The sequence below is a fragment of the Diuraphis noxia genome, unplaced genomic scaffold, assembly GCF_037042655.1.
Source record: "Diuraphis noxia isolate RWA-SAM2 unplaced genomic scaffold, SU_Dnox_SAM2 contig0001, whole genome shotgun sequence".
NCBI lineage: Eukaryota > Metazoa > Arthropoda > Insecta > Hemiptera > Aphididae > Diuraphis > Diuraphis noxia.
The window spans coordinates 55,308,070-55,320,993 of record NW_028301711.1 but is presented as its reverse complement, the minus strand read 5'-3'; the positions used below and the strand labels follow the sequence as shown (position 1 = coordinate 55,320,993).

At 30.9% G+C, this 12,924-nt stretch overlaps 1 protein-coding gene across 1 annotated transcript; it reads right to left on the bottom strand.

The window, feature by feature from the left end:
* Positions 1-6,668: 6,668 nt before the first annotated feature.
* Positions 6,669-11,758, bottom strand: LOC149060944 (uncharacterized). Its single transcript, XM_089230782.1, has 6 exons — positions 11,653-11,758; positions 8,678-8,776; positions 8,439-8,616; positions 8,049-8,338; positions 6,972-7,023; positions 6,669-6,888 (listed from the first exon to the last, which is right to left on the bottom strand). The coding sequence occupies exons 1-6, from the start codon at positions 11,756-11,758 to the stop codon at positions 6,669-6,671; spliced, it is 945 nt and encodes a 314-aa protein (XP_089086908.1).
* Between the last annotated feature and the right edge of the window lie 1,166 nt (positions 11,759-12,924).

The window sequence follows — 12,924 nt, the reverse complement described above, 5'->3', positions numbered from 1 at the left end:
GTAATTTTTTATTTTTTATTTTTTTTATTTTTAATCTAGAATTTATACAATCTATACTACAAAAAAAGTACAATAAGCATAATGTATGTTTAATTAAGTACAATAAGCATAATGTATGTTTAATTAAGTGCAATAGCTTGAATGTCTTGAGAGAAGAAACCGTCCAGTGAAGGTACTTCGACTTGAATTTACAATTATTTAGGTGTATTCATATTATGTTTACTTTATGAGGTCACGGGGCCATTGTCGTTTAAGTCTCCTGGTGGGATTTTCTGGGATGGAGATGGATAATAACTTTTTTATATGGGGATTAGGGTGATTTTGAAGGCGATTCCTAAATTTTGAGTAGTATAGCTTGGCTGTATCAGTGACTTTCGGAATGTGAAGATCTGTATGAAGTGTGTGGTTTGAAATATAAGGAGGAGCATTGGTTATGAGTCGGAGGATTTTTGATTGAAACACTGTCGCGGTCGTTATCGCGACGACCGCGGCGTCTCCATCGACGTCCGCGAGATCGCGACCGAAAACCGGTCTGGCGGCTAGCGACGGCGGGGTCGGCAGCTTTTGCCCGACCGTCGTCGACGCTGCATACGTTCCTGAGTGTTCTTGAGTGTTTGTGAAGTGTGTAAATAAACGTAGTCATACCAAACGGCGTGTCGATTGCTTATTCAAGCCCCATCCCGATAATACCTACATTGGCGCAGTCGGAAAAGGAGTAAGGTAAGATTTGATCTGTATAGTATTCTCCTAAAAATTGAGTACAATCATAATAGGATAATACCAATAAATGCCTAATAGGTACTAAAATATTTATATAATTTTAAAAATAATTACCGTTTCAATCTTGCCACATAGAATTATTTGGTGACCATTCAAAATTTGCTCACCTTCAATGGCACTCCGAGAGTTTAAATTACAATTAGCGTAAGAAAATATACTAACCAATAATAGGGACATTTTATTTTACACTGATAAATATTAGGGAAATTAAATAATATGTCAAAATCAAAAAAAAACCCCTATTTAATATCTTAATTTAATTTTGAAAAAAGACGTAAATCCGCGGAATGCCATACAAACGGAGTCCGGAGTCCCGAATCGATTTAGAGGGGAAACCGCCCATCCATAGTACACCAGCGCTCCCAGTGTTAATCTGTTTCCCCAATTACCACTATTGACAAACGATAAACCTAAAGCAGCGAGAAACTGTAAATATGCCGCGTTACGAAAAAGATTTTAGTTATTTTGACGTACCTAACAATATTTATAACAATAACTTTTGAGTGTACCTAGCCAATTTTTAAATTTTTTTCTCTAAAAATGTTTTCGTTGACAAATAAATATATAGATAACGTGCAATGGATTGAAATTATTGCGCTCTGGTGGTAACTGTATCAACTAGTTTCGGGAAAAGTTATACTGAACACATATAGTAATAATAATATAGACAATAACTTATAATAACATAGGTACAACTATTATAAATTAATTATATTTGTGTTATTAAATGTTTGCTTCACAAAATGTTATTGTATTATCTGTTGATACCTGATTTCGACTTGCACATTGAAGTTTTTGAAAATTTTGAATTTAAAAATGTATAATGAATAGGTAATTTGGTGATCATATATGGTTTCCAGAGTATTATTCCAAACTTTATTTTCCCAAATAATAAAGGATTAAATGTATATCAAAGTGGTCATGTATTCAATGTGGAAGAACATAGCAGACTTGGAAATAGTTTTTGTAAAATTATAGGTTTTGTTGTTCGACAAACAAGTGTAACATTAGAACCATACAAAGTAGAACTTGAAGTAAGATACTTGAACAGTTAATTAATTTTTAAATTATAATTAGAAATAAATATATTTTGCACCTTCAACATTAAAAATATATCAAGTATTATCTAATTTATTGTTGCAAATATTTGAGTAGATGTATAAATTGACCTAATTATATATATCAGTAAAGGTTACTTGTTTAAATACTATATTACTATTAGAACTATTTTTTTGTACCTAAGATACTAAAATATTAATTTAATGCCTATTTGATTTTTAAACTGTTTAAAATATTAAATTAAATATAAATTAGTGTTTGAGACATTTGAATTGAAGGTTTTGAACATGTATTTTTATAAATTGATACAAACTAATAAGTCAATAGATATTATATTTTAATTTTTCTTCTATAATTTATTCAATATTATTACAACGTTTATACAACTTCTTAAGTAAAATAGGTTTTACATCTACTTTTTTTTTCTCAATTCAACTACGGGATATAGCACTACGTCTTAATGTAAAATTAAAAATTGTTTATTACATTTTAACATTTTTTCGACAATTCATGTGAAATTATTGAAAATAAAATAGAACTTCTAAATAAACACAAAGTTATACAAACAACAAGTAACAAAGTTATAATACAAAGTTATATATTATAACAGTTTGCTGCCGTCCCGAGAATAATGCTCTTATAGTCTACCCAGAGCGCTAGTAGTACCGGTGCACGTTGTCTATATAATTGATAATAATTTTTATTTCTATTGTTTTATTTATCTTACATTGAACTGTTTATTGGAGATTGTCCACAGCATTTTCTTTATGATAGTAATAAAAACATTATAAAATAAAATAAATGATAACTATTGCTTAAAAGTATAAGAACACAATTTGACATGATGAATATGGCAAAATATGACTTGAAATTTACATAATACTATAAATATACCTATAAAGAATATAAATGGTCAAAAACTAAAAAGTATAATACCTACTGCAAGTGCAATGATTTAAAATTGTTTGTCATTTTCGTCAATATAAGTTGTACATTTTAATAATTATATTATATTAATATTTAGTTGCGGAAAAATTATTTCTGGTACCATATGACCAAGGTAAAATTCTGACAAAGGCATTTCCATATTGTTCAACCAAAATAAATCATCCCGTTCAATTTTATCAACACACATACCTATGTAACACATATAGGTGTATTTCTTATAAATGTCAAAAATATTTATAAAATTAAAATTATGTGATCAATTTACCTTTTGGGGTCCAAACCACAAAATAACAATATTTTTTTGGGGTTATATGGAGCGTTGACTCCTAAAACCGCACACTTTTAATAAAGTACAGAACAAAACCGCACATTTTTAGTAGGTTAAAACCGCACACATTTAATAGGTTAAAATCGCACAATTTTTAAAATTGTTGTATCCAAAAACCGCACATTTTTTATTTCGACCCCAAAAAGGTTATACTTACCTAGATTAGATACATTTAATAATTTATTCAAAAAAAAAAAAAAATGTATTTACAAATATTCAAATTTAAAAATGTAAAAATGTATTTAAATAAAAATATGCATATACACGAGTATTCTAAAATGTAAAAATTATAAAAATGTAATCAATCAAAAATTTAAAAAATTTAAAAATGTATTCAAATAAAAATATGCATATACACGAGTATTCTAAAATGTAAAAATTATAAAAATTTAATCAATCAAAAATTTAAAAAATTTAAAAATGTAAGGCGTGTACAATTTTTAAAGTTTGATTGGCTTAAATCTATTACCGACATTTTTTAAAAATTTCAAACGATCTCCGTCGATTAAAAATTGTTCCCACCATTTAAACAAGTGCTCCTAAAATAAATATAATTTAATTAAAAATCGAAAATATCACTATAATGTATTTACTAACTTGTTTTTGTTTTTCAATTGGACGAACAATATTTTGCACTCCGTTATGGTACTGGTTCATTCGTGTCACTGTATCAATATGAATATTTTTTAAAACACCAATAACCATAAATACAGATGGATTTGGAGTGTAAAACTCAGAATTAAATCCTTGGTGAAATCTTTCAGCACCATTTGTTGTTCTTGTAGTTATATTTTCATTGATTGGATGGGTCCACATTTCAATTGAAAACTGTCCTTCGATGTAGTTGTCAAAAATGTAGTCTCCAAATGCAGTACACGCATCTTGTGGTGGACATATGGACATTAAGTCAACGAATGCCTCAGTGACTTCATGTACTGGTAAAAATGGTAATCCAAAAAACATTTTTAACCACAGACTTGTTTCATTTTCATTATTATTATTATATGATAGTCGAAGACTATTGATTGGATTTTTCGCCATAATGCTTGACCAAAATGGAATCTACAACCTTTAATCTTTACTCCAGTAAATATTTGTTGTACAGCATTATGAGCAGCTATTTCAAAGTCGAGATGAATAATTTTAATAGTTAAAACTTGTCCTAACTCCATACATAAATTTTTTATATTGACCCACATTTTTATGTAACAAGATTTAGTTTTAGAAGGTAAAAAACAATGTATTAAAGGAAAATAATAATTCCTGCTCCATCCATGTATAGTATATTGTTGATAAAAATACTTTGGTTTATATGTAAAAGTACCGTCGGCTAAGTATTCATCACAATGATTACATAAAAATTCAATATTTTTTTTACATGTAACAATAATAATTTCGTCTTGTTTGTATACATACGTCATTTTTTCGTTTTGACAGATTAAAATATCGCAATTTGAAACAAAGTTTAGAGCGTCTTCCAAACTTTTTGGTAAAGTTGGTAGATGTTTTCTACGTTCATAATACATCGACTTTCTTATTAAACTTACGTCATTGCTTCCTATTTCTGTATTATTGTCTATGGATGACAATAACTCTTTGCGTATTATTTTTCGCGGCGGTTCATGAATGTCATTAGAAGCCTTACGTTTACATTCATTACGTACCTCTTGGATTTTAATTTTCAATGTCTCCACTTGTTCATGTTTATGTGTGTTTTTAGTTTTTAGTAGATTCTTCATTTGACTGCATGTTGTAACCGTGGAGGTACAGTTTTTAATAAAACACCGCCAAACCACATTTCCACTATTACACACTCTAAATTGTCTGTATTTAAAATTGTCGAGTATTAAGCACTTACCCCCTTTATTACTCTCAATTATTTTAAAATCCATTATTATGCTTGATTAAAAATATTTTAATAATTTAATAAAACTGCAAAAAAACATACTATATACTGTATACACAAGAGACAAGACCGACTATATAATAAAATAATAACGAGTGGTGACTAAAATCTTAAATCGTGTTAGTATGATTATTGCAGTATATCTTATAATCTTATCTTATCTAATCCGTTAGTTAGCACTAAAAATAGTGTGCGGTTTTAACCACTATAAGTTTGGGGTATTTTGTTATCGGTAGTATACGATTGAGAACGTTTTACCTTTTTAGCAACGCGATTGAGAACGATTGTCGGCAGATCAAAGAAACAGTATTTCGTACCTTAAAATCAAACGATTGAGAACGATTTTTCGAGCAACGTTGCCATTTATCTTAACTGTGATTTTGATGCGTTTCATTTTTTGCATTTCTTTGACAAAATTCACCTTAAATGCATTTTTCACAATTTGTTTATAAAATGAACGAAAATTCTTGTGATTAACAAAACACTTTCAGAAAACTGTCAACGGTTAATAATAAATTATTATATAGCACAACAAGGTATCATCGATAACCATTTTATTATAGCCAGGCCTTTCCGCTCAAATTACAACCGTTATAAACATATAAACCATACATACATACATAGGTACAAGTTATCGTCGATAACAACATCTAGGCCTCGACAAGTATTACTGAATTAGTAACCAATTAGTACGTCCAGAACTAAACAAGTAACAATACTATAAAATATAAAACTTAATATACTTATTTAGTAATAAAGATAGTAAATACGATAACGCGGTTTAAGTATCTGCGTAAAACCAAAATATTGCCAAATTCAGTTGTTTGGTGGACAGTGAGCGCGGTAACAACGCATTATAGGTAGTGTTATAGTGTAGGTATGGTATAGTGTCGTATAATGGAAAACTTTAAAATCATAACGTATGAACGCGGAAAAGATCTTATATTATTAAATAATGATAAATATTTATTCGCAAGAACACGCAAAGACGGATTAATGAAATGGAAATGTTCCAATAACAGTTGTAGTGCCGTTTATTAACGGAAATAGATAAAACTTTTCATTCGTCAAATGGCGAACATGTAAATCATGCAAGTAATAACAATCAAAAATTGAAAGACAGATTTTGAGGGAAAATTGTAAACGAAAAGCTGAAGAAAACACATCGACAAGACCGTTAAAATTTTAATCTTGAAAAAATGCCTTAAGCTGAAAAATAAGTGATAAATGTATTGATTTTACAATGATCCGTTTGTTTACTTTTATTTATCAAATTAATTTAATTTATTCTGTAACCAAAAACTCAAAGTAATATAGTAATTGATATCTTTTATATACATATATTGTATATTTTATTTCTATTTTGTATTTTTAACTAGGAAATGTGGCAACGTTGCATAAAAGTTATCAGGTAAAAACGTTCTCAATCGTGTTATTAAAAAAGGTACTGCCGATAAGGGCCGTTCTCAATCGTGTTCTACCCTTTTGTTATACAATGACCGAAAAAGTGTGCGGTTTTTGTCTATTGACCTTTTTCGGGTCAAAATCAAAAGTGTGCGGTTTTCGGATGCAACCATATGGAGTTGACCCTGCATTTGATAAAAATAATCGTGATTTTTTTTTAGTACCAACTTTTCATTTTTTTTTTCAAATATTTTTTTTTTCCTCATAAGCATTTTCGGGTGTGTAGTCTCTAATCAACAAAGGACATTTAATTTCGATTATACAATCGTCTCCAACAAGTCCGTCTGGAGATGCAGCCAAGTAAGGTAGTGCTGGATCAACAAATAATCCGGCAGAATGAACCTTGAAGTTGTGTAAAGCTTCGAATGCTTTTTTAGCTACGGGTTCTAATTGTATACCATAACTGTTGTAGAAAGTATATTGTATATAGATTATAGATTATTAAATAAATTGTATTTGTTACAGTACGAAATAGTCAAATTTTACCTGGTAGCAGTTGTTCCATGGAAATAATCAGACTTATACAAAATAGAAATAATTCACGCCCATCATTAAGGGGCTACCCGAAGGACCACTCGTTAACAACCGAGACGAGATTGTCTCTATTTATGCTTTTTGCAAAGGTGCCTACTACTAGCAAGTAAGCAACCGAAGTTGCCTACGCCTTATTATTTCCAGATAGGCAATTATAGTTGCACGACGACGACGAGGATGGGAAATGGGACAGACCGAACTTTGGAATTAGGATGATGCAGTTTAATTATGGGGAGGGGTCTCTGGGATTGATTCTTGTTTGGTGCAATAATCCCAGAGCTCACAATATAAGGCCAATACTTAGAAACTAATTTAATTACTACGGAAGTCAGGAGACGGTGATACGCTGCAGACGACGCCGCTCGGGAAACTGACTCTCGAAGACCTGGGCGGCCTCTCACACAACGTCCAGTGGCGGACTTACGCGGACGACTCGTTCGTTACGATGTGTATGATAATAATAATAATGACTTACGCGTTCAAGTTTTGTACGATGTCGTGGTTTATTGAATGGATGGTTGTACAGCGACACAAAGTTTAATAACAATACTAACAGTGAGCAACCAGGCGCACAGTGCAGTAATATATAAAAGAAGTATAATATAGATTTGGTGCTCACTGTTGTGGTGAACAACACATAATAATATAAAGATTGCTTTAATAGCGGATAAAAAAAAGCACAAGAGCGAGACAACCTTTTTTTTGTAGACGTAGATACACGACAGAGACCCAGCGTACAAAAAAAAAAAAAAAAAAGATAATAAAAACAAAAACAAGGGCGTTGGCCGTATAAAGTAAACAGAGAAAACAAGATATGATTACACAAAATGATAATCATGCCCAAAGACAGCGGATATACAATAATAACGGATAAAGAATATTGATAAGTATAATGAATACAAACATAAGAATAATACACATTTAAATAATGAGAGGTATCGGTGAAACCGAGAGAATATGATAAGGAAAGGACGGTCGTCGTCGCGGCGCCACGGTAACGATATCGTATCGCTAATTACTAGGCGCGAACAGTATTTTTTCTATTTGTGCTTTTACGTAGCTTACACACTTTGCCAAAATTAGAAGCAGTCAGTCTGTACGATCGTCCTTTTTTCCATTCTTCACATTGTGATTGTTCAATCGTTCGGCGTTCCAATTGAATAATATCATCCTGACTAAGCCTAAGTCGTGATAAGAATAATAACTTTTGCTCCTCCATTTCTTCACGAGTAATTAGTAGTGGCTTACATCCTAAATCTTCATTTACAGCACCATAGTCTTCGTCTGGTCCAGCTATTAATTTTCTCTGGATTCGAGGTCTGTATAAAACATAATTAATCGTATACACTTGTATACCACGTAGTACTAAAATCTATGACTATCATAGACGAATGTGTTAAAAAGATTCAATATAGGTACTTTGATTGAAGCGATTTCCTTAATTGTATTTGTCGTTGAATTTTTATGTGTTTTGATATAAAGTCTTTCGTAAATATTCCTGGACTTCTGTTTGTCACTTTTTTATGGAAGTGACGTAAATATTGCGGTCCAAAATTATAGGAGGACACTGCAGTATGACATCGAGTACTATAAGAACCTAAACATACATTTATAAAAATTAAATAAATAAAAATTAGTCCTAACCTAACCACTTATACCTTTGAATGAAAAATTTATCCTTTTACCACCTACATATTTTGCAACAATACTATTGTAAGACTCTACTACATTATTATTGACATGGTATATTAAACTATCTTTTTTTTTTTTTTATTTTTTTTTTTTTTTTATCTTGGTATCGTCGAACCGGGGGAGTACTGCCTCTGCTCAGCATTCCCGCCGGTCCGCCATCATTTATTGGTATAAAATAATAATTATAATTACAATTTTGTTTTAACATCATGAGCTTACACCTTACTAATAAACTGCGGTTTACAATTGTGGTAAATTCAGTACAAGCTTTCTTAGCTACCTAGGCTTTGGATTCATGTACTAATAACTATTTACAATTTATACAATTTACAATATCACATATATATTTGGTTTGTTCGGGTCTTGTTTGTCCTTTTCACAGGCCGGCTACCCAGCCCGCCGCCTTTGTAGTCTCGTACTATACTGCGTTGAGACTACAAAGCAGTATAGTACTATGTCATGTTAAATTTTCAAATCTTAGATTCAAACCAACATTTTTTTATGAATTTCTAGATAAAAAAAAACTGCGAGATTTCGTGATTTTTACGTATTTTTTTCAAATTTTTAACTTTAGACGCTAATAAAAAACAATCAAACATTTACGCTAATTTTTTTTTTAATTTTCACTTAAACAAGTTATGAAGAATCTTGTATTAAATTTTTAAGTTTTTTGACTGAGCGAAAAATTTTTTATCGACGTTAGCATAGCAAAAAAAAAAATGAAAAAACCCGAAAATGTATTATGCTTATAAATAGCTCAAAAAAAGTTAAAATATTTTGAAAATTTGATGGTGTATTGAAATTTCAAATAAAAACATTTGATGAAAATGTCATGTATCTACTGTTATATATTATATAACAGTATTATATTATATTAATTATTAGTGTAACACCAAAAAGAAAAATCGATTTTTCCAAAAAAGTGCGTTGCGTAAAAAATTTCCGTTTTTTCCTTGATTTCTTGTTGGTTTTACCCGCTGCGTTTAAAAAGTATTGAAATTTTTACTTTTGACCCCCCACAGTACCAACTAGATTCATTTACCTATCAGAAAAGTTGATGGTCGAGAATATCGGAGCACTTTTACTGCTCCAAAACGTGATGATAGACACAAAAAAAAAAAAATTAAAAAAAATACACACATCATTGTAAAATCAATACATTCATCGCTCCGCTCAGAATCTATAGAACTACAGTTTCCGTGTCAATTGGAGCAATATTTCTGGTAGATCTGGTAGAAAATCCTGAAATCGTACGTTTTTTCCCGCCTTATCACTTTTATTTCGAGTACCGTTACGAAAATCGAAAAATGACCTCTTTAAAGTACCACCAGCTCAGAAACATAACTTCTCAGAAATGTTGCTACACTTGATACTTTTAAGCAAGTTTAGTAGGAGAAAGTGTTTAGAGAATAAAAAAAAATAATTCAAATTTAAATAAACATCATAGTAAAACCAATAGGTACATGAGCTATACCTGTGGACGCCCATGAGTATATTTAAACTATATCATATAAAAATATAAAATGAGAAATAAAACACGGCTATAATTTAATTATTTATAAGTGTATTGACTAAAAAAGTAAAATAACTTACTGCATCAGATTTGGAATTCAATCGCCATTTTAGTAGTGCTGCGGTATTGCCGTTATGCTTTTTTAATTTAGACACGAATTTTTTTTTTTTTTGTAGTTTTCCATGCCGATTATTTTATGATTAAAAATTATTTTGGTATTGAATAAAATAATGCAAAATAAAGCAAAAAATTGTACAACAGTCGATGTAAAAATCAAATAGCCAAATGATTAGAGATACTGTTTAGGTCCCGGCACGAGTGCATATGATTGTATAATATACGTTTACCACGAGTATATGGTTATTACGAGTTATCGGCTATAACGAGTAAAATAAAGCTAACTTGACTAACGATCTTCCGGTTACTACGAACAAGTACCTGCAAGAAACGAACTATTTTCGTATTTAGGTTAGGTAATTCAGGTAATTGACATATATTATCTTTAGTTGTGTAGATATGGATTACTTATTAATAATAAACATTATTCTTACAAATTCTGGAGTTCGTAAAAATTACAAATAGCGTCAGTAAGTTCAAAGTTGTGTGTAGACGTTCCACCATGTTACGTCGTCAGTTTACGTTGACGAATGGACGAAATAACGGGCGTACCTATACTATGTCGCGAAATCAGTTTCAATACCGTCATAAGGGCGGTTACACATGCACGTATTTGCACGAGCGATAATTAGATATAATATATAGATAAAAAAATATGTATGCGATAGTCAGGTTCTATATTATTGTTTTATGTTTATCAACATAATTATGTTATAATTGCGTGTGCCGGTCTCCGCGCGGATGTAACACTCGCACGCGCACGCACATGTCACCTAATTGGCTACTGTTAGAAATCGGCACAAAATCGTACTTCCAACGTACCGATCGATCTATTGATGCGACAAGAAATCTGAAAACAGATTTGGATTCGTCGCAAAATGTTCTACAAATCGACTTTCCCACATTTTTCAAATTTCGTGCTAAGAATATCGAAAAATTAACTTTTGATGATATTTAGGTTTCTAATTTGCCCAAAGCCAATTTATTGGATTTTGGGGAAAAAAATCAAAAAAGTTGGAAAGTCGATCTAAAGTAGACTTGATGACGAATTCAAAACTGTTTTTAGATTCCTTATCGCATCAATAGATCGATCGGTACGTTGGAACTAGAAAACGTCTAAATTGCTATGCTGCACGTGTGTTAGACAGAGAAAGAAAATCGCCGCTTCCAATCCCCTTAAATATTTTTTAACTAACAATTTAATAAATACATTCATTATTTAATATTAAATTGGTGCGTACGTTTAATTTGTGTTGTGCGTAAAAACCATAACAGTATTATAATATGTAATTGCTAGTGGGCATGAAATACTTATAGTTGACCCATCTTTATTTTTTATTGTATACGATGAAATATCATCAGGTTTGTGAGGTTTGACAACAGTTGAATTCAACGGTTGTCTCGCCACTTCAACCATGACACTCCTGTTGTAGAAACACGTCCTTCACTATCACCTTTCTTTAATTTTTTTATCTTGAATTTGTATTTTTGGTAGTACTCTTCTGTTAGCTCGAACAGTGCTACAAGCATATATTCCATCTTGTAACAATTCTTCCATTAGTTCAAGTGATGTAAATAAATTGTCAAAATAAACATTATGATATTTTCCTTTTATATACATAGTCAAATCTTGGACAACTCGTTTTCCTAAAGTTGTTTCTACTGAATCTGTTTTTCCCGTGTAAATTTGAAACTCACATATATAACCAGAATCACCAGCACGAATCCACGCTTTGTAACCACGTTTTATCGGTTTCATTGGCATGTATTGTTTAATTGAATTTCTGCCTTTGAAACGTATCATGCTCTCGTCAATTGATTGATTTTTGTTAGGAATGTAGTGTTGAAGAAATGTTTTTGATAATGTTTCAATTAGTGGCCTCACTTTATACAGTTTATCATAATTTATATCATTTTTTATTTGGTCGAAAATTATCATCAGATAAATGCATATGAGCTAAAAACCAAGAAAATCTATTCACAGGCATGAAAGATGAAATGTATTCATCCCTGAGTTAAGGGTTTGATGACCAATAATATTTATAGGAAGGAAGTTTTTTAATACCCATAAGCAAATTGATTACCAAAAATGTCTTCATTGACTGAGAAGTAGCAGGTTCAAATGGTTTTTGTTTTTGGTGTACATAAAAATAGGTTTGAAAAACCGGATTATCAATAAAGCTTTCAGGAAAAATACAATAAAAATATCTGAGTGGATCTCCAAGCCCTGGTGGTAAATTAGGCCCATCTTTTCCTTGGAATGGTAATGGATCTGTCATCAAACCATGCTCTTCCCATATGCCTTCCCCATTTTTAAGTCTGTCAGCCAAAGGTACATTATCTGGATCATACATATTACGCCTCATAGGAGTGTTCTCACTGATAATCTTAATATTGTGTATCAGTTTTCGTATAACCATGTGATTATCTGTGAACTTAGGTTTATTATTTATTTTTGATTCAATATTTTAATTACTTAATTTTTGCAATACCATCAATACCTACTGACTACTTAGTACCTTCAGTCTACACTATAATAGAAGATTTCTTAAACTCGTTGGTAAGTATTTCAATATTTGTGTT

What these genes read in the sequence shown, in the direction of transcription:
- LOC149060944 (XM_089230782.1), bottom strand. Translation starts at nt 11,758, where the DNA reads ATGGTTGAAGTGGCGAGACAACCGTTGAATTCAACTGTTGTCAAACCT. An exon ending in GATAAATTTTTCATTCAAAG is followed by an intron (nt 8,617 to 8,677) that starts GTATAAGTGGTT and finishes ATGTATGTTTAG; the next exon opens with GTTCTTATAGTACTCGATGT. An exon ending in CATGGAACAACTGCTACCAG is followed by an intron (nt 6,889 to 6,971) that starts GTAAAATTTGAC and finishes TTTCTACAACAG; the next exon opens with TTATGGTATACAATTAGAAC.